This window comes from Protopterus annectens, chromosome 12.part0 (assembly GCF_019279795.1).
Source record: "Protopterus annectens isolate FY-2018-M chromosome 12.part0, PAN1.0, whole genome shotgun sequence".
In the NCBI taxonomy this organism is placed as follows: Eukaryota; Metazoa; Chordata; order Ceratodontiformes; family Protopteridae; genus Protopterus; species Protopterus annectens.
The window spans coordinates 977150276-977173429 of NC_056746.1; the positions used below are offsets into that span (position 1 = coordinate 977150276).

The 23154-nt window shown below is 41.9% G+C and overlaps 1 protein-coding gene across 4 annotated transcripts in view; it reads right to left on the bottom strand.

The window, feature by feature from the left end:
* Positions 1–1739: 1739 nt before the first annotated feature.
* The window catches only part of PHYHIPL (phytanoyl-CoA 2-hydroxylase interacting protein like), a 959792-nt gene continuing 938377 nt past the window's right edge, over positions 1740–23154 (bottom strand). For all 4 annotated transcript variants that reach the window (XM_044090002.1, XM_044090000.1, XM_044090001.1 and 1 more), the window contains one exon: positions 1740–2954. In XM_044090002.1, the coding sequence (XP_043945937.1) occupies positions 2420–2954 (535 nt within the window). In that variant the 3' untranslated portion in view covers positions 1740–2419. The remainder of the gene's footprint in view (positions 2955–23154) is intronic.

Below are 23154 nucleotides of genomic sequence, written 5' to 3' on the forward strand. Positions count from 1 at the left end.
TATGGCTATGCTGTATACTAGTAACATGATGTGAAGAAAACAAGCTTCATCTCATTCTATAATGCTGGGTTATTCTGAACTCAGTACTGTACAGTGTGCCAAGTTCAGTGCTTGCAGCCATCAACACATTTACATGGACAGGAGGAGAAGGTGGGCAAGTTTTCACAGTTTGTAATAGTGTTTCACTTTCCTTAACCAATGAATGCTACATCATGACTATGGGAGTACAAAAAAGATGTGGCTGGCCATATGTGCCAAGGTACTTTTATAGATGTTAAAAGTACATGCTAGATCACAAGTGAATACCATCAAACAAGCTGCAAAGATTGTTAGTAGTCCAATCACTGAAACAGATGCATTGATCGAATAATCACTGCACCAAGGCACCACATATGGCATGTAATGCCCAAAGCACCTGTGCACTCTAAGAGGAACAAGTTGGAACAGCAGACGTTACAGAATGGTGTTGTATGTAATCACTGATTAATACTTGGATATTCACAACCACAACATGTGGGAGGGACTGTTCCCAAATGCTGTAACTGACACTGGCAATATATTCTTCTGTCATCTAGCCAATGTTAACAATAATTCAAAATGCTTACCTGTGGCATATCTAACATCCTGGTATGGGCCATTCTTACTATTTAGTATCTGCAGCAGGTGTGAACAATCCTTTACTGCTACTCTGTTAGTGCCCACTGGCTTACCCCAATTTAAGATTTAGTCTTTGTAGCAATTTCTACTGCACTAAAGTCCGATAATTTGTGCTTCTAATGGGCAAGAATCTGAATAAAAAGCATTCATGTATTCCTTGTGAATATCCCATCGCTTTTCTCATGGGAATTCTCTTACTGTATGTACCAATTTTAGTGATCTGGAAACTCAAACAAAATAGAAGCTTAAAATAACAAAGGCAAGGTTAACATCAAGTAATACATAACCAATAAAAATTTCAGCCTGCTTGGGTTAAACCTTGAATCAGAATCAATATTGATCCTATATCCTGTAGAAATTTAGCACTGCAGCTTACAAGTATTTTCTGTCTGACAAGGATTACCTTATGTGGCATCATATTTGCCTGAATCTTGGCAATAGTCTATATTATGCCCTGCTTAGCAGAATGCTTATTCTGTGCCTCCAGTAGTAATTTGCCAAGCTACAATTTACACATATCATATTGGCCTAGTAACCATTTAGCAGTTAATGATTTGGCTGTATGGTTCTGCATTTATCAGAACTTTTATTCTGATTCTGTTAAAGATGACTGGTTGTTTCACTCATATCTCAGAGTCACAGTTCTGCCATCACAAATTCTTTGCAGCTTTCTAATGAACAGAGGAAACGAGACTAAGACAAAAGTGAAACGGTGCACACTGCAATTCCATGTAATGCTTTAAATGAGATTTACAATTGCATTCAAATGTTTGTACAAATTGCCATTTTGTTATAATAGGAAAAAAAATGAAAAATGGAATGCCTTTTACTATGTCAATGAAGAAAATCTTGTTTTATAAAAGCTAGCGTTTTGGTCATACTTCTGCATAATGAATGCATGCCTGTCAGTAACGTTTACAAAAATATGAAAACTCTGTGTATTGTATGTTAAATATGACATGTTTGTATACAGCTTGCTGTTTTCTAATAATGTCTTTAGATCTAATACCATCATTCCAGATTCACTTACTGTTTACCCAAATCTGTCAAATGTTAAGTGACAGAAACACTACAGCTATAAAAAATGTTCACAGTTTGTAGTTTATTCCTTTGACAAGACACTTGTGGTTTATGGTATAACTAATTCCTATGGTTAACATTCTGGACATTCCGTATGTTTTGTAAATATTTTATACAACAGTACAAATAAAATATTTTTCTACAATATTTATTGTGTTTAAGCACGAAATATGCTTTCTGTTAGCTAATAACATGTTACACTGTTAAACAACATGTTGAAGTGCTGATGTCTCTATACTCCAAGATTAAAAACATGCTGCAAGTACAAATCTTCGTGCTTTTTTTTTTTTTTAACTGCACTGTAACATTTTTTTTTAATTCAGCAGGTAAAAATGAAAAATATTTTAACATCACATGAAAGCCATTACTGTTACTTTGCTACAGCAGCCTTACTTACCATTTTTATTACATTTGGCAAAGGAATATATTGCAGCATCTAAAACAGATAAGTCTGTTAACGCATCACCACCAGTAGAAAGAGCAGTGTTATAGTTTGCCTTAGCAGCAACTTCACAAATATATGAATAAAGAGAAGAGAACACTAAGGAATGCTAGTAAAGACAAACAATTGTAAGTAAATGTGCTGTTTGCTTTTGGTAAAGCTGCATTTGCATGCCTCCGAAAACAGAAAAGGGCAATCAATTTATAATCTGGAGATGGAATGGTTGAAGTCATGAAACTGTTAGCGTCCAACACTGATGTTGCAGGTCTTGCAGCTAGGATCTTTCTTTGCATTTGCAGTAGATAAGCTCATTAACTGATGGCCAATGATCTCGGAGACTGTGCCAAGTGAAAGATCAACTGGGTCAGTATAAATAATTTCCAAGATGACATCTTGAGCATGGCGGTAGATCATCACTCCATCTTCTTCAATGCAGGTCAGAAACCTGTTATCACTTATGTTTAATTGAGGAAGCCTTTGCTTGCAGAATTCATCCCCTGGTGACCCATTTGGTGCAATAACAAGAATTACATAATGGTAAGCAGTGTACATGCAATAGAAGTCCCCAAAGTAGAGATTAGTGTTTGGATTGAACAGGTTTTCTACCGGAGCCTCGAATCGATACCTTCCATAAGGTGAATCATGAGGCGGCTTACCAGTATTAAATTCTGTGTTGCAACTGAAGAAGATGCCTTCTAGTTTTCCACTGATGGGAGAACCATGACTACCACTGTTATCTTTTACAGAGGGAGGCATAACATTTCCATGGTGCTCCCTAAAAATGAATAATAAAGTACAAAAATAAAATATTTAGCATCCCCACGCTTGTTGAACAGCAGTGCTTTTTACTTAAAATACATTTACAAGAAAAATAAAATGTACAGGTTTAAGGACTTATTGGCTAGCCCTACTGCTCTGTACAAGTACTTACCTTCTGTTCATATAAAATTATTTTTGTCCTGAACATACTAGATAAAAATGCAATTTAATTTGATGACTTGTCACCCCCTCATACCAACAATTTTATAATTTCTTAACTTTCTGCACTTTGTAGTTATTCACCAAGCAAGGTATTATAACATATAGTTCTGCCTTTCTAAGGCTTCATATAAAAAAATAAATAAATAATTTTGTCTTTCACGCACACATGCATACAGAAACATATTTCTCCTCCCCAATCCTTACAAAGTTTGTCTTAACTTGTATTACCTCTCCATCCCCAAAATATTATATTAAGTAATAGCTTCAGATGACTGATAAATATACCACACAAAATATGTCAAATATAACCTATGAATTTATTACAGAACAACATTAGAGTAAAAATAAAAAAAATAAATAAAAGCTTCTAGTGTTAATCATTTCTGATTTTCAAGATAGCCTTCTACAATGGGTAAACATGTAAGCACAGCCATCCTTATCCCTCTTGCATGGCACTTCAAATTTCTCAAATCTCAAACTCACACAGACATACCTGTTTTGGCCTATTTCAGCATCCCTTTACTTGGGTTAGAGGACATGTGCACCCCAGCTGTCTTAGGGTCTTGAATCCCATACTAACTTGGGTCCCTATGAAAGAAACCAAACTAAATTATAAGATTATAAAGTTATTTGACTTTTTAGCTAGATTAATCAACTGGCCAAGGCCAGAGACACAGATAAGAAATGTAACAAGAACATTTTTTTTTTAAATCCTTTTCTCCCCATGTTTGCCAAACCATCAGACTACCACAATCAGACAGACCCATTGTTCCCTGTTCAGGTGATCAAGGTCATTGCAGATTTCCCCAGACAGCCATCAATATTTTTTGTTATATGGTTCTAATCTCTCCCTTTGGCAGTTGTGTGCATGGTCACAGATGTGAGGGTATGTAATGCCTTTCCCTGAGTGGATGCACTTTCTCACTAAACTCTATAAAGTGGTCAGTTGAAGTTGCAGTCCAGACTCCTATTATACCTGCAAGATGCCTTTCCTATGACAGGTGCTCGAGGTGAAGGGAGTCAGACTGTCACCTTCCCTTTAGGATAGGTGAACAGACATTGTTCACTCACTTCCATCTTCCTTTTCCTGGCTCCTTCAGCTAGGCAAGCCATGGTCATTTGGCTTGTAGTCATGGCTTTATCTCTATATGCCATAGAACCAGACAGCATATTGACAAAATAATACAGAATGTACAACTGAAACAAATGCTTTGTCATTAAGAAAATCTTAAATTTAGACTACATACCTAACGTGAGGTGAACAGCATTTGCATATAAAAATGAAAGTTGCGTACTTGCCACAACAAAAGATCTGTAAGAGCAGATCTATTCTGTGTAACAGGAGAACTGTTACCACTCAGTAAGTAAAACATTCCCTGGGTACTAATCTCTGTCCCTCTATCCTACACTGTACCATTGTGTGAAACCTTTCAGGGTCTTCAGTGTAATGTTTGCAAGGCATCTAAAGATTAGACTAAGGGAAACAAGGAAAGACTGGAGACCAACTACACCAAAGGCAGGGATGGGCTTACATTAGAGATCTGTTGTTATGCTAAGTACACATTTTTTGCTTCTGATAGGAGATCCACCCCTGTAACATCTGTCCTATACAGTACCATGGTGCTAAGGTTTACCAGGTCTTCGGTGTGATGTGTGAAAAACATCTAAAGACTAGACTAAGCAAAAATGAGGGCAGACTCAAGGCCAATAATACCAGAGATGGGGAAGGTGGCTAAATGTTAAAATGAATGGATCTACTTTTATAGACATATTGTTATACTAAGTACACAACTTCTATACCAGTTAGCAGGAGATCCAGCTCCTGTACCAGAAGAAAAGATTTCCAAGCAAATCCTTGTGGGCAGAGGTTCATAGCTAAATATTCTCCTTATATCAATGACCCCAAAGGAAAGCCTGGACATTACAACCAGCTTATAATGTCCTGCACTGATGTTGAGAGGAGACCACCTACCTGCTGTACAGACATCTTCAGTGACAAAGGTAAAAAGTATAGAAACTGCTACAATGACATAAGATTTAAGTACTGTAGCATGAGGGCTATTATGCTTATACTGGCAAAACAATGCATTCAGACAGCCATCTGACTCGGGTAATCTTCCAAGGTTTCTGAATATGCTCGCTTTCAGAAAAGGCAACTGGCTATTTTGTGGACAGAGTCTGCCCCCTCAAAGGAAAATCTTAACTGATGGTACATGTCCATGACATGGTGGAGTTATTCTCCCTGATTACAATATTCTGAAAAAAAAAGGGAAGTTAGTCTGTCACTACTTTAAGCATGAAACAGGGACTAGATTGGAGAACACCCTAGCAAAATAAAGTGAAAGTATATTAGGAATTCGTCTAGCAGCTCTAACTGCTATAAGAAATGTTTCCAAAACAAGTATTTCAATTCAGTTGAAGTTGCACACGCAGATTCAAATGCATTAATGTGCTTAGAAAAAAATACTATTACGACAGAGAATTACATTGTTAATACACTACAGACAGAGCAGTATTAGCTGTGAAATATAAAATCACTGAGACCAGATCCAAACTATTATTTAAAAAAGATGTTAAACAATCTCATAATTATGGCCAGAAAAGGAATCACACTCTACCATTATGGGAGAAGGTTACAAAAGAGTAGTGCCTGATGATAAAAGCAGAAACACTGGGAGTTGTCCAAATTACTGCTGGAATCTCTTGCATCTCTAAGGGATGAGGATGCAAACATCTTGGTGGGTTGTTTGGGACCAGGACCACTTTCAGACAAGGGGACCCATGTAATGCAGGGCACAGTCAACCAACATGAGAACTTCAAAGGCAATGTGAGACTTTATTAGCAGACACTGCAGACTCTACAGAACTGGTGTAACTATGGTAATGAGATAATTAATTTAGCTGCAGTAGCTGCAGGCAATCCAGGTCTAATCCTAGGAATGATAGGCAAAGGGACTTAAAGTACTCCATGCAAGATGAGTCCATGGCATGCAATACCACTAGAAAGTCTTGAAATGTTCTGCAAGTGAAAAAATGAAGACTTGTCAACAAAGAACAGATGGTCCCCGAGTGTCAGTGTACTGTGGGAAAAAAAATCAAGATTCCACACCTTCTCAAACTCCAAACTGAATTAAATTGAATGGCTTCAAAACCGAAAAGTTGGATTCCATAACAATGATATAGACGGCCACATCCCCTGTCCTGCAAGTGTTAAATCTCAGCTGATTACAGTTTAATCAGTTATGGATATATTCTAAGCCCTTGCTTATAGAATCCACTGTAGTCAAACTGCCCTGAGGATAGAAAATGTAAAGTTGAGTATCTTTAGCACAGTAATGATACTGTAAGCCTCTCCTATGTACAAGTTCACACAGTGGAAGCATGTATCCAAAATCAATTCCTGTGGGACAGCAGTGAAATATTCAATTGATCAGATTTTCTAATCTGTGTGGTCTCATCCAAGTAAAACCATGACTGTCTGCATACACATAATAAACGAAGAATGTTTTCTCCCTTACTTTGAGGGTTAGGAAAGTACAGGAAGGCAAACAGACTAATTTGAGAGATATTTCAGTAACCACATTAGGTGTAAAATACAGACTGGTTCCAAGGGATGCCCTACCCAAATTGAAAACAAGAAAAGATGGAATAAACATAAGGGAATGTAACTCTGAGACTTTTTTGTAGCAGCAGTTATGGATATGAGAATAACTATTTTCTGTGTACAATATTTTAAGAAACAGCTGAAAAATGTTCAAAAGGTGATAGTCAATTTCTCAAGCACACGTCAGGTTTCAGGTAGAAAGGGGCTTGATTTGGAGGATCTAAAGGCAGACAGACTGAAATGGCTGACAAATGTACCTTAACAAAGGAATAAACTAAAAAACGAGTAAATGCACTGAGTCCCAAACGAAAATGAGGTATTCCACCGGTTTTTATTTTAAAATTAAAACTTCCACGAACAAGTAAAAAAGAAGTAACAAATAAAACCAATCTCCGGAGATTGGTTTTATTTGTTACTTCTTTTTTACTTGTTCGTGGAAGTTTTAATTTTAAAATAAAAACCGGTGGAATACCTCATTTTCGTTTGGGACTCAGTGCGTTTACTTGTTTTTCAGTTGTTGGATTATCGTTTATTGGTGAAAGGAATAAACTAAGGCAGAACTGAGCAGCTCACGTAGATATTTGAAGGTAAATTGTATCCATGTTTGATAGGGATCCAGTCCTCTTTTCTGTCACCACACAGAAAATCTTTTCCATTTTGAAATGTGATTTTCTAGTTGTAGGTGTTATAGTTTCTGATATTACTTGTAGCATGCCCTCTGAATAAAGGTGTTTAAAAGGAATTAAAAGACTTATCCGTACTGTGAAAATAAAAGTCTTCAGGTTTGGGTGAACTAGAGAGTCCTCCATCCTTTAGGGTAATGAGTGGTGATTGCCACTGGCTAAGTGGAATAGAAGGGACAGCCAATATTGTACTGGCCAAAATAAGGTCACCAAAATAATTTTGGGAATGTCCTTCTGAATTTTCAGCAAGACTTTTTCAATGGGGGGGGGGGGGGGGGGGGGCATACAGAGTTCTCTGTCTATGGAAAGGAATAACAGTTTGCTCTTCAGTCTTCCTTGCAAAAAGTCCTGGAGGAAAGCATTCTGAGTTGATAGTTCAAGGTGGAGGCAAAATGATATACCTCTGGGGTACCCCACCACTAGACAATCTGTAAGAAGACTTCCCTATTCAATGTCCATTCATGAAGGTCTGCCATGGATCTGCTCAAGCAAAGCTGTTCTGTTCTGATGGAATGTAGACTGCTTGAAGGTAAAGACTGTGATCAACAGGAATGTCCCAAGCAATCACTGCTAATCTGCAGAGTTGGTAAGATTTTGTGCCCCTTGTTTGTTGATGTGCCACATCACAGTGGTGGTGTCCCATCAGGACCTGAAGAATTCCTGGAGATCAAAGGTGACTTGAGAGACTGGAGGACAACCCACTTCTTTTCAAGACTTTCTTTTCTTTTACGTTAGTATGTTCTCTTTAGTGCATTTTTGTCCAGAGTCCGTGTAACTTGAAATCATTTGAACAAGCCCCCTCCCAGCCTTGTCTGATGCATTGATGGATATATATTGAGCCCTTCTGTAGAAGAAAGGGGACTTCTGTATTTGTCCTTATCAGAGTGATCCAACAAAGCAGTTATTTCTTTGTGAAAGCAAGACAAGAATTACGAATTACAAAGGATTATATTGCTGTGCCCAGATAGATTTTAGGTACCACTAAATTTTCCTCATGCATAGTCTGGCAAATGGATATTTTGTGTTGTGGATGCTATACATCCCAGAGCGCTCAGAATCTCTTACTGAGGTCAAAGAAAAGGCTTTTCAGGGACAGAAAGCAATCTGTTAGGAACTGAATCTTGTCTAAAGGAAGAAAGGCCTATCATTACAGATATGTTGGTATGGTAACATAGGAATACTAGAGAGGGAAGAAGTTAGGACTTGTTGAAAATTCGGAGTGAAACCTAGGTTCTGGAAGAAACAGTCTGAAGAGAAATGGGTTGACTCAACAAGTCATCCACATATGGATATATGTGGATACCGTGGAGTCTGCAGAATAATGTCAGAGCAGTGGAATGCCCAAAAGGTAAAGCAGTAAACTGAAGTGAAATCCCAAGGCACATAATCTTAAGCATTTCCTGTGAGACGGATGGATGGGAATATGAAGGTAAGCATCCTTGAGATCTAAGTTAACCAGAAAAGCTTTAAGAAAAATCAAAGGGAAAATATTCTGGAGTATTAACCTCTTGGATTATGAAATCCTATGTTACAGTACTCAGGATAGAGAGATCTAGAATTAGTCTCCAATTATGTTCTTTTATTGGAACTAGGAATAACTTGGAGTAGAAGCACTTTCCTTTTTGACATGGACAAACAGGTTCTATTATGTCCTGCTCTAAGAAGGTCTGAAATGATAGGAGAAATCAGATGTTGATGGTTTGAAAGTACCTGAGGGGACTGTACGTTTAGCAGGAAGAAAATTCCATTGTATTGTGTACCTTTTTAAATTATTTGTTGCTGTTGTTTGTCTTTCGGCTTTTCCCGGTAAGGGGTCGCCACAGCGGAACTCCGGTCTGTTAATGATTGGCAGTAGATTTTTTACAAAACACCGTGGTGCCAGCTCGACGCTCAGCCTTCAACGAAGGCACGCCCATTTACACATGTCTTTCAAATGCTACCCAACCGTGGGGAGGACATGCAGACTGCACACAGAAGGCACTCCCAAGCCCAACCGAGAATCAAACGGGAGAACCTATTGAGTGAGGTAACAACGCTACCGCCGTACCACCGCGGCATATACTTTTTTAAATTATTTGTAAAACCTAAAAATCTGGGATTGTTTTTTCCTGAGAGAAAGTCTGAAAAAAGTTTGTTGGGAAGCTTGGAGGAAGATAAGCCGAGTTGGAAGGGATGGGGGGGCACTCACTTGAGACCAGATGGCTTTTTTTCCTGAGAGAAAGTTTGAAAAAAAGTTTGTTGGGAAGCTTGGAGGGAGATAGGCTGAGTTGGGAGGGATGGGGGGCACTCACTTGAGAACAGACGGCTTATACAGAGCTGCTAGGTCATATTAACAGAATGACTTGTAACCTGCTAGGCAGAAGAAATCACATTCTGAATAACAGATTTAGAGTCCTTTGTCAGGGAAATTAAGAATAAGTTTGAAAATGTCAAAAATGAATAACAGATACTTGATCATATGCATTTGATAATTAACATCATGGAAAGCTAAAGTGGCTAAAGTATAAACTTTATTTCCACACATGTCCACTGCCATACTGTATTTATTGTTGGGTAAGGCAATAATGAAAGGAAAAAAGTTAAGATGGCTTCTTGGAGTCTGTAGAAATAGCTGCAGGTTCACATGTAGGATTCTTGTAAAGATATTGTGGCTATCAGGGACTTTATAGTACCCATCAGGATTTTCAGTGCAGGTGGTTGAGGCTCTGGTGCTACAGAAACTGAAAGGAAGGTGTCCTCCAAAGTTTCTAGTATAGGAGGAGACAGCAAAGGCTTGGGAACTTCCATATATATTAGATTATAGTGTCTTTTTTTGAGATTCAGAAAGCTGTTTTCCCTCCCAATTAAAATAGTCCATTTTTTGGATTGTATCCCCAAAAGACAGTTCTTCTTGGGGGAAGTGAGATAGTGTTTTCTGGATCAGACTCATAGCCCAAAGGGGAGTATAACTGAGACAAATAGTCTACAGATTCTCTGGCGACTTGGACACAAGAGCTTGGGGAAAAAAAAACTAAGGAAAGTCCTCCTATTCTTGCAGATGATTTTTGGAAATAGTTACTGCAGGAAGTAAAAGGTGCTTTGTGTTTTGCTTTTTATTTTTGGTGGTTTCTAAGGAAATTATACATGAAGAGTCTGTCCACAGATGCATCTCCCTCAGTGAATCAGTAATTGAGGAACACTGTGTAGTCCCCAGAGATCTCAAGCCTGGGTTTTACCTCCCATGGCCTTTAAGGCCATTTAACTGACTGGATATGGATGTGCCAGAAGGCTGTTCCTTGTTGGCCTTCAATAGTGGGAACATGCCCAGAGGTCAGACAGTCTTCAAGCTTATCAACAGCCTCAAAACAGACACCTGACTGATAGAGAAAAAGAAGCAATCAAGATCATGTCTTCTTTCTGTTATTTTTTTTTTTGTTTTTTAAGGCTGTGAAGGTATGTCTGAAGCGAGAGCTTCTGATGACATAGTGGCTCATGCTACAGCTTTTAGGCATTTATTTTCTAAATAGACTTTTAAAGAAAACAGATGTCTTCTAGGGGTTTTCACAATAAGGACCAGATATGCAGACCGGCCCTCGACTTGAAGATCAGATCCTAAGCAGAAAAGACACTGCGTATGCTTATCCTTCTATAGAATCTGCCTACCACAGAAACATCTGCCTCTCTTTGATGACATGAACAAAGTTCAGAATTTAGAAATGTCAAAAATGAAACGATCCCCAGCAGGGTACTTGGCTCTCCCTCACATTGGCAGCTGGATCCTTTTGTACAGCTGACAGATGAAGCTAGAGAGAGAATCTTGCTTCACAGATTGGAGACAAAAAACTTCTGAGGTTTTCTGTGCCTTCACATCTCTTTACGTACCAGCCCATACTCCCATGCCTGGGTCTTAGGTCGGATGTACGGTGCATGAGGAATGAACATATAAGCTTTGGCATAATGACCACACTATGGGATCACTGGCAGGATATGTCCCATCTGTCAGCATTACTACAATAGTCATCTAATGATGAACATCTGATCATATGTCTGAAGGGATGGAACTGTTGCACAGCTGATGAGAGCTTGGAGGAGGCTCTTTTTGAGACAGACAGAACTGAATATGATAAAGTCTGGCTACCAGACACATGGGATCTATGATAGTACATCACAGCAAAAGACTGCAGCACAATGGTGCTAGAGGAGGGTAGAAATTACATGTCAACTGCTGATAGTAGAGCAGAGTAGTAAGGTGGCCCTTTCTATAACTGGGAGAGTGCTGCTGGAGCTTGAAAGTAAACAGTTGTGGTTAAAAGGATCAGCTGAAGTACTAAACATGCAAATCTTCTGCAGAGTTTTTCTGCAGTTTAACTGTATTATCAATATTATGTGATAGGAAGTGCATAATAGCTTTGGTGCAGGTGAATTCTTAGCAACTGAAGTGTGAGTCCCTGGGTAAGGAGTCTAATTATTTCATGAGTTTACTTTACCTGATCTCATACTTTGCTACAATAAGGAGACACGCTGGGGGATGCTGACAGGTTGACTAGGGTAAGAACCAAGTACTTACAGGTATTATCTATGGGTCAGTGATTTCCAGAATATACGAAGCTGCTAAGTTTTGCTACATGCTTGACAATAAAGAATTAGCTTTGAGGACATCAACTTGAATGTCATAATCTGTAAACCAGTATGGTCATTCTGTAAGGCTGTCTGGGTTTCACTTATTGTTCCTTCTTAATACAAGTAAATCCCACACAAAAAAGGGTAAGATTCACAGAGAGTACTTTTAATGGTAATTCATAAATACATACACAAAAAGTAAACTAAGGACTGGATGCTGAGCCAGTCTAGAGGAAGAGGTATGTGAAGTAGAAATGGCATTACTTTTATAATCTTGGATGACTCGGCTGGTCAGGTAATTATGGCACTGGTGGAGATACCAAGAAGTAGGGAATGGTTTACTTGATCAAATGACTTTTCAAGAACTACAAAGAGTGTTGCTGTGAGGATTCCATTGTCCATCTTCCAAGATATTTTATATGGCCTGGAACAAGGTAGTGGTAATGCTGGAGGAAAAGCAGAAGCCATACTGTGAGATGCCCAGCAGGTGGTGGTCATTAATGCAAGAACAGTTTTTATACAGGATTTTTGGAAACTGGGATAGGTTAGCTATGGGATGAAAATGATCTGGAGATGACACTGAAAACCTCTGCAACAGAAATAATTCTGATTATTTTCTACTAATGGGGATGTTTACAGAAGCAAAAGGATAAGCTGAATATATATGCTAGGGGTTCTGAAATAATCAGGCTGAGGCTTTATAGAGAAACTTTGGTTCTTAAGTTGACTACATGGTCCATTTTCAGAAAAACTCACCTGCAGGGACTGGGGCCCTAAACAGCAAAGAAACAAAAACTAGTGAGTAGGGAGGTACCCACTGCAGAGGGGTCTTCTCAAAGATATCCGATATAGGGAGTAGACATGCAGCCATAACAGCTTACTTTGAATGGTTGCCTACAGCTGGAAAACACTCGGGTAGCATCTAAGCAGTATATCATGCCCCAAGCTGGGGAAAAATATATCAGAAACTGATTCAGTGAAAAATAATCTGAAAGACAGCCCTCCAAAGTTATGCCATATTCCACAAACTGAGATCTGGATTGCAAATTCGGTAAAGCATGTACCAAACAGCGCACAACTGCAGTGAATACATTTCTAAAAGAAGAAATCAGATGCCATACTACCCTTGTAGTACATTTCTACAAAGAACTGTATTTAAGAGCAATAGTGGGGGATGTGGTCTGTGCAGAATTTACTACGAGAGCTGGAGTTAGACCACTAGCTAACAACAGCACAAATGGGGCAAATACAGTTGACAGTAGATTATCCGAACTAATTGGGACTTGGCTGGTTTGGATAATCAAACATACACTGAACCAGATAAAAAAAATGCAAAAATATTTCTTCTGCTTAAACTGTCTGCTCAGCATTTGTATAACATTAACAGCAACAACAACAATATAATACTTTATCCATGCCAATTCCACCTTGCCTCCCTCTCAAACTTAGTTTCCTTTACAAAGCACAACTTCAGTTCACATTAATATGGCAACTGAGTCTCTATTTTTAATGGTTGCTGACTGGAACATACTAGTCTTTTGTTGTTGGATGTGTCAGAGCTGTGCAAGCCCTAAGGCAATAGGGCAAACCCAGCCCCATTCCCCTCACAGATCACTGGGTTTCTAACTAGTGTACTCAAGTTGCTCTTTTTAAAAGTCAGAACAACAACTGAGTGAACAGTGATCCCATCTTTTAAAGACAGCATCTGTTCGTCTCTAAACAGGAAACCATACACATGGCCAAACAAGTCCCATTATCCACCCCGTGTGATGTAACAGAAAAGGAACCGCTGTGCCATTGAGCAACATTCACAAACTCTTTGTGGAAAGACAGTTTTCTGTTGTAGGCAGTAGTCTGTGCAGTGTCCATCTAGTCTCACATTACAGCTAACCCTTCTACGTCGCTGACAATTACACTTCACAGACTAAACAAGACACTTATTAATGGCATTATACATTCAGCAGCTACAGATAATTCTTTTCAGGACTAATATATATATACACACACACAAAACATTAATATGACTTTGCAAAATACTTTCATATTTTATAAATCTACCATCTGATGGTAGTAGGGGAATGACCTGTTTCATTTGTTCACAGCAGATCAGTGCGATTTCTTACTAACTTCTAGGTTTTTTTTTTTCACACTAGCATCTCAATTATGAGTAGTTGCTAGCCTGCACATACTGGGGTCAGCAGAAACGCATCACAGCCTGTTTCTCATTCAAAAACTTGGGTAGTGTAGGCAAACTGAGACTTCTGTGCTAATACACCTGCAGCAGTTAATACATATATTATCATCTACCAGTGACAAATTAAACACAAGCAAGCTAATCTGACTTCTCTGTTTCAGAGCCTCTCGAAAGAAGAGTCTGGTACATACCTTTCAACTGTCCAGAATTTCGTAAAAAAATAATTTTACCTCACTTGTTTTTTTCTGTTACTTTGGAAGGCTGCGTTTGGATAAAAAGAAGTTATGTACGCACCACAACGTTCCATCTGATTTAATCTTCATTTGTCTTCAACCTGTGGGCTCCCGGATCTGACTCGGCCGCATATCCAGCATCTGATCGGAGCTCAAAGCTCCTCCCCTACCCATAATGCCCCTGTCTCCTTCCTACCTTCAGATCGAGTTTGCTGCCCAACTATCGTCAACACCCGACCCAACACCATGTCACACACTAAACATCTGTATAAGCAAAAAGGGAAGAGTAAGAGGTCTGCAGGAAGTGACCACATGCTCTACTTGTCAGACCACCACACAACCTGTGCAAGGTAGGGAGGGTTGAAGACAAATGAACAAAAATAACTCAGATGGAACGTTATGGTGAGTACATAACTTATTTATCAGAAGTTGTCTTCATTTGATCTTCAACCTGTGGAACAGAGTCCCCAGCTTCTAAACACCTGGGAGGCCCTCATGGAAGGATATTGTGGAGCATGGCAGAGCCAAAGGATGCCCTATTCCTGGATATGATGTTCAACTTATAATGTGAAAGGAAGACGTGAGATGAAGCCCAAGTGGCTGCAGAGCAGATATCATGTAATGAAACTCTGGACCAAAAGACCACTGAAGCAGCCATAGATCTGGTGGAATGTGCTTTCACATGACCTGGCGGGGATAAATCCCTAGCAGAATACACCAGAATAATACACTAGGAAATCCAACGGGCAATGGTGACCTTAGATACTGGTTTCCCCACAAAGGGCTTAGGGTAGCAACTGAAGAGCTGGTCAGACTTGTGAAAGGATTTAGTCCTGTGCAGGTAAAAAACATAACTGTCTGTGCACATCCAAACAAGTGCAATTTATATTCTCCCTCGTTTTGAAAATTTGAGAAAAACAATGGGAGATTAATCACCTGGTTAATATTGGACTCAGAAGCTACCTTAGGGAGAAAGATGGGTTAGTACGCAAGGACACTCTATCCTTTTGAAAAATCATATAAGGAGGCTTGACCAACAGCTTGAAGCTCCGAAACCCTCCCGGCAGAAGTAATAACAGCCAAGAAGGCCATCTTCCAGGACAGAAATTGCAGATCCACAGAGGCTGCAGGCTCAAAAGGGAAACAAACTAGAGCTTCTAGAACTAAAGTAATATACTACGGTGGTGGTGGGTCCTTTACTGGGGGTCAAAGAAGAAAGGTGCCTTTTAGGAAGTCTTTGCCAAGCTTAGAAGATGCTAAGGAAGCCATATTATCACCTACATGAAAATCAGAAATCGCTGCAAGTTGAACCTTGACTGTAGAAGAACTGGCACCCTGCTGAAAGATCTCTGCCAAAAATTTCAAAACCGCAGAAACCGGGGCAGTGAAAAAGATCTAGGGCATGCTATGAGGCCCAGATTGAAAAACGCTTCCATTTGCTGGAGTACACTTTTCTGGTGCAAGACGTCTTAGCCTCCACCAGGATCCTTTTGACAGGTGGAGATAAGCCAGGATTCCTGACTATCATGGGAACTGGAGCAGCCAAGCAGTGAGCTTCAGACTGCCCAGGTCTGGATGAAGGATGAGAAATAAGATCCGGAACTGGATCAAACGTCCACGGTGGAGCCACCAGATGAGACCACAAAAGGGGAACCATGCCTGACGAGGCCAGATTGGGGCAATGAGGATAATGAAGCTCCTCAGCCTGCGAGCTTTCTGAAGGAATTTTGGAATCAAGGGAAGAGGAGGATAAGAATACAGAAGACCGGGGTCCATGCATGAATCAGAGCATCTCTGGGGGCTTCCCAGGATTCAGAGCGAAGAACTCGCTGCATTTCGCATTGGAAGGAGAGGCGAAGAGACTGCAGCAAGGCTGACCCCATTGAGAAAGATCTCCTTCACTACTGAAGAATTCAGAGACCACTCATAAGGCATCAGAACAGACTTGCTAAGCCTATCCACTAGAATGTTGGACCTCCTCGTAATGTGCATTGCCACCAGAAAACGGACGGTGGAGATCACCCACTCCCACACTCTCATGGCTTTGCGACATAGAGGGTAAGACCTGGTTCCCCCCTGTTTGTTGATGTACCAGACCACAGACATACTGTCTGTCTAGATAGCAATCGTCCCTGGGGAAGATGGGCATAGAGAGCCTGGAATGCTAGAAGCACCGCCCTCATCTCCAGGACGTTGATATGCAATCTGGTCTCGTAGGGGGACCACGTCCCTTGGACTGTCCTTCCCAAGCAGTGCCCCCCCCCCCCCGCCCTAGCAGGGAAGCGTCTGAGGTCACTGTGGCTGAAGGGAAAGGTGGAAGAAATCAGCGACCCCGAACAAGATCCAGGATTCAGAGCGAAGAACTCGCTGCATTTCGCATTGGAAGGAGAGGCGAAGAGACTGCAGCAAGGCTGACCCCATTGAGAAAGATCTCTTTCACTACTGAAGGATTCAGAGACCACTCATAAGGGATCAGAATAGACTTGCTGAGCCTGTCCGCTAGAATGTTGGACCTCCCCGTAATGTGCATTGTCACCAGAAAACGGACGGTGGAGATCACCCACTCCCACACTCTCATGGCTTTGTGACATAGAGGGTAAGACCTGGTTCCCCCCTGTTTGTTGATGTACCAGACCACAGACATACTGTCTGTCTAGATAGCAATCGTCCCTGGGGAAGATGGGCATAGAGAGCCTGGAATGCTAGAAGCACCGCCCTCATCTCCAGGACACTGATATGCAATCTGGTCTCGTAGGGGGACCACGTCCCTTGGACTGTCCTTCCCAAGCAGTGCCCCCCCCCCCCCAGCAGGGAAGCGCCCGAGGTCACTGTGGCTGAAGGGAAAGGTGGAAGGAATCAGCGACCCCGAACAAGATCCGGAGAATGAATCCACCACAGAAGAGACTCTCTGCACACCTGAGAGACCCGAACAGGATGAGACAAAGGGAGATCTAACATGGACCATTGGACTGTGAGGGTCCATTGAAGAACTCGCATGTGAAAATGTGCCATGGGCAAGAGACTGATTGCGGCAGCCATGGACCCCAGTGCCCTTAATACCATTTCCGCTGTCGGTGACTGAGCTTGAAGAATGCAAAGGACATGTAGCTTCAGAGACTGAATCCTCTCCATGGTAAAGACTTTGATTTGAATCATGTCCAATTGAGCCCCAATGAAATCTAACACTTAAATCAGGCCCAGTGATGACTTGTTGAGATTGATGGTAATGCCCAACTGTTGGGCTAAGAGAAGAAAGGAATCCCTCGCTTGACAGAGCTGATGCCTGGAAGGGGCAGCAAGGAGGAAATCGTCCAGTTAAGAGAAGACCTGTATGCCCTGTAGTCTCAAGTGAGCCGCTACCACTGTCATCATGTTGGTGAACACCCTGGTGGGCTGTGGTGAGACCAAAGGGGAGCGCTCTGAGCTGATAATGACTGGCCCCCAACCAGAAGCGGAGGAATCTCTGAGAGCGCCTGTCCATTCTGATATGGTAGTACGCATTCTGAAAGTTTATCAAGAGCATTCAATTGTTCTCCTGCAGGAAAAGCAGGATAGATAGAAGGGTGGCCATCTGGAATTTCATCTTGGCCAGTGACAGGTTCAAGATCCAGAGATCCAGGATGGGTCTCAAGTCCCCCATCGTCTTTGGCACCAAAAAGAACCTGGAATAAATACCTAACCTGGTCTGGTCTGGGGTGATGGGCTGGATGAGTCGCTTTTCTAGCAGCTGTGCAATTTCCAGTGCTGCATCCTCCCCCTTTGCGCAGGTGGAACATCTGGGACATGCCTGGGTGGAGGAGGTGATGTGAGAAAGGGGACTGAATAGCCTCTGGATATAATTTGCAACACCCAACAATCTTCTGTGATGGACTCGCACTCTGTTAGGTGTAGCGAAAGGTGACCCCCGACTGCCTCCAGAGACGAGCAACTGGGCAACCCTTCAGGGTTGCTGCGCGGGTCTCTCCAAGAAAGGGTCTGGAGACCCATGATTTCTCGGACCCCCTCTGCCTCTAGGGTGGCGTCTATCAAATCCTCATCTGCCCCTGGGGGAAAGTGAGTCCTGAGTGTCCTGGGACTAGTTCTGAGATTTTCGAAACCACGTCTTCTTGGCCCCTCCCTGATTCCTTCAGGTGGTTTGTTGAGGGGCCGAAAAGTGGATCCCGACAGCTGAGTCTTCCTGTCCTTCTCACTCTGGATTAAGGTGTCGTGTACCGACTTTTCAAAAAGGGAGGAACCGTCGTACAGGGCATTTGTAAAAGACACCTTAAAGGGTTCCAAAAAGGCACAGAGCTGGAAACAGGCGTGGCGCCTGATGGCAACACCTGTACCGGCAGCTCTTGCGGCACCCTTGGTTGCATGGGAGAGGAGATGCATAGAGGTGCTAGATATAGATGTCAAGGTGGCCATTTGGGAGGAGAAAACTTTCTTGTCCTCCGCCGACATGGACCAAGGGGTAGACTCTGCGACCTCCTTGACCAGGTCTCACTGCAGCCTAATCATGTGTCATATAATTCAGCGCACGCACAGAAAAGTCGCTGAAGTGTACACCCGCTTCCCAAAATGGTCCATCGTCCTGGACCATCAGTCAGGAAGGTGGACCGTGGATAACTCCTGAGCGAGCTTTTTCTTAGTGGTGGCTGCCACCACCATGGCATCAATCGGGGATCCCTTAGTCCAATGTGTCCTGTCCAAAGGAGGGCTGAAAATCTTGTCTGGGCATTTGGGAATGGGGTCCACCGTGTTTGGTTCCATGCTCGAGATGTAATAAGATCCACCAAAGGATCCGTGTGAGGGGACACCCAGGAAGTAGAGGGTCCTGCACCAAATGCATCCAGGAATTCCGTTTCGTCCGAGTTAGGTTTTTGGGAAGACCAGCCTCCACGCTGACGTAGGATTTTCCATGATGTCTCCAAAGGAGACATCCTCAGGGGTAACCAGGGGGAACCTTCCCCTTCCTATAAACCGGTGTCTTCCGTGAGGGACTCCAGTGGGGGGTCCAAGTGCCTCTTTTTGCACATATGTTTGCGAGGAACCTTCTCAGTGGGGGTCTTTGGGGAGGACTCGCCAATGTCTCGCTGCTCCCAAGAGGGAGCACCCTGGGGCAAAGAGGCAGCAGGCTGTCCCTTAGATGGTAGAATGGCCAAATCCACGCCAGAAACAGAGGGAGCCAGGGTAGACTCTAAAGACAAGATCGTCAGAGGTCTCGATGGGACTGACAGGACCCTCTCCACCACGTCGAAAGGAGAACAGACCTCCTGGGAAGGAGCAATGGCTGAAGCCATATCTGAACCTCCAGGTGCCAAGATACCAAGGGGACGGCTCTGCTCCGAAAGGTTCAGAGCAGACACCATCCACTCGGATCTAAGGCTATGGCTCTGAGAGCCAGATGGATCTGACCTGGTCGAATATCACCTGCTCAGGGCCATGGCTGGTGTCGATGTACAAGGTAACATCAGAGCTGACCCCTTGACGCCGAGTGTCCACGGATCTAAGGGCTCTGAAACCGGAGGTTGGAACAGAGGAGGAGTAATAGGGATGAATGCGGATGGCATGCCCCCCCGCTCCAGAGGGAGAGGGGGCAGGCAGGACTCCCAACTGTATCTGAGTGCGGATAAACTTCCATATCACCCTATCCATCTATGCTTCAGAAAGGCTGTGGGTGTAGCGAGAACAGGAGGCCACCGACACCAGCCTAAAGGGGCGGTGAGGGGAAGCCTGTGCTGGTGACTGGGTCTGAAGCTCCTAGGTTTCTAGGGAGAACGGAGGGGAATGGAGCCAGGGAGACTCCATCCTCTGGGCCGACCTAACTTTCCCTGGAGGGCCCAGCAATCTGGGGAATCACTTCCTGTCCTTGGCTGTTTTGTCTCAGTCCCCAGACCTCTTAGCAGAAGGTTGAGTCCCAGAGGCCAGGTTAGAGACAGAAGTAGAAGCCGGGGCAGAAGAGGCCTGTGACCCAGTGGTAGGAGGGGAAAGAAGGCCCTTCAAAATTAACTTATTTCTCCTTTCCATCAGTGCCCAGGGATTAAACTTGGCACAGATGAAACAAGAGGTATCCAAACGGGCTGCCCCAAGGCACTGAACGTACAGAGTGTGGCCATCAGCTGGAAAGAGCTTGTGGCCACATATTGTGCATTTTCGGAAGCTTGGTTTGGGGGTTTCTGACATACTCCCAGGAGGCAGGAAAAACAGAAAAGGGGGAAAGTACATTAGAAAAAATAGAGCTAAAGGGAATAATAAAGTCACTTACCTAACAAATTTAGCAGAGAGCACGGATTGCGATGCGGACATTAACGCGGAAACGAGATCTGAAGGGAGGAACAAAACTGGGGCATTATGGGTAGCGGAGGAGTTTGAGCTTGGATCAGATACTGGATATGCACCTGAGTCGGATTTGTGCCAGATCAGGGAACCCACAGGCTGAAGAGCAAATGAAGACAGCAACTTCAGATCTGACATTTCGGATAACCTGACTCTACTATACAGCATAACTCACACCTCCCACTATTCATTACTGCTGCAATACACTGAACTACAGTTTTTTTGTGATATTTGTTTTTTGTCTATTTAGTGAATCAGTACAGGTTTTAAAACTAACTCTTAAATTCCTTTAGTTAACAAGTGTGCACATGAGCGCGCGCATGTGTGTATAATATTTATGGGGGGGGGGGTTCTATATCATAAGATCAAAATTTCAAAAGATTGAAAATCCAAATATCTAGAACACAAAACGTTGAAAATGGAATTTGCCCCTTCTCCACTGTTGTGCAATCTCTGAGTTGTTAATAATTATTTTATACAATAATGCTATTGTAACAAGCCAGGTTAATCCTCTCTCTTCACTATCTTTTGCTGGTTAATGGCACCTCTAGTCATTACACTCCCCATTTGAATTTCTACACATGTAGAACTCCAGTTAAAAAAAAAAAATAAAAATAAAAATAAATAAATAAATAAAAGTTGTTTTTTATGCTATGATATCTTGTTTTACTCAATGTACTATTGTGCTAAATCATTCTATGTATTGTTACTTTGCCATGTTTTTCTTGTCTTGTTATGTTACTATGGAGCTTTTCTCCCCAGGCCTCTGCTGAAAATGGAAATAAATCCAGTCAGACTATCCCGGTTAACAAATGTAAAATAAATAAAATAAAATAAATAAAATAATTAGGGGGTGTGGGGGTACAGCCCCCTGAATTAAAAATGTTTTTGATATTTTGAGTTTTAGATATTTTGATTTTCAGTCTCTTGAACTTTCGATCTTATGACATAGACCCTTCAGAAATAACGATGAAGTGCGTTTCCTACTGTGTATTATTTTAAGACCAGCATCTCATTTCCTCTCCACATGTTATAGCTTTTTGCAAGAGAAGCATACATTCTCTCCACTGTTGAAACAGAGTCACCCCATTCTTTACAGACATATTATAATCACCTGTGAGAGATCATAAAAAAACAAGTTTTCCCTAAAGGGGGTATTTAAAATGAACTGGTATAGGAAGCCTGATCTTAGATGTAGCGTTTGAAATCTTTTCAACCACTTCCCACACACCTAGGTTTGAGTTGAGAGAAGAAGATTTACAGTATGTTGGCTCTGTCACAGAAGTCTGAAAATAAAATTCATCTGATGGATAATTAATAGCGTTGAGGGTCAAAGGGTCACAAAAAAAGATTGTATGTTGGCAAAGTGGTGAAGTACTGAGGCTTTTGCTACCTGTCATACACATATTAGGTGATATAAAAAAGTCATCTTGGGATGCCCATTAAAAAGGCAAACAATTTCATTCATGAGAATTAGTTGATACTACTAGTCCATATTCATGGGTATCAAAGATCCAGATTCATTATGTTTTCAAGCAGTAAAAAATAAAATAATGAAAATCTCCAAGGTAATTTAAGTTCCATCTCTTGGAGTCTTTTTGTGAGGATAAAATTATATCCTGCACCAGGGAAGAAAGCCTTGGCTGTCTAGTTATTAATGGAACTGAAGAAACCATGTGGTTAGTTTGAGGGCTGGGATACTGGTATGTTTTATTCCAGAAGGGTGTTGACAGAAGGTCTAGTCAGGGGTCCAGTATCCAAGGAAGATAACGAAGATGAGACCAAAGGATGGGGGAACTAGACCTGGCGAGGCCAGAAGGGGGCAATGAGGATAACTGAGCTCTTCAACTGGCTGGCTTTCTGTAAACATTTGTAACCAGAGGTACTGGGGATAGATGTAAAGGAGACTGAAGGGCCAAACATGGACTAGAACATCTCTTGGTGACTCCTCCTGAGGGGGGGATCTGGGTGAAGTACCTGCTGAACTTGTTATGGTTGTGGGGGGAGAGGCAAAAAGGTCACAGCAAGGTTGGCCCCAATGATGGAAAATTTTCTCCACCACTGAATGATTCGGAGACCACTCATAAGGCATCAGAATGGACCTGCTGAGGTTTTCCACTAGTACGTTGGATTTCCCTGGAATATGCATTACTACTAGAAAGAGTTTGGGGGAGATCGCCCATTGCCACATTCTCACAGATTCTTAGCAGAAGGGGTAAGACAAAGTACATCCTTGTTTGTTGATGTACCAGACCACAGACATGTCAATATGGATCGCAATGGTCCTTAGAGCAAGAACATCTTAGAGTGCCTGCAACACTAGTAGGACTGCTCTCATCTCCAGGACACTGATATGCAAATTG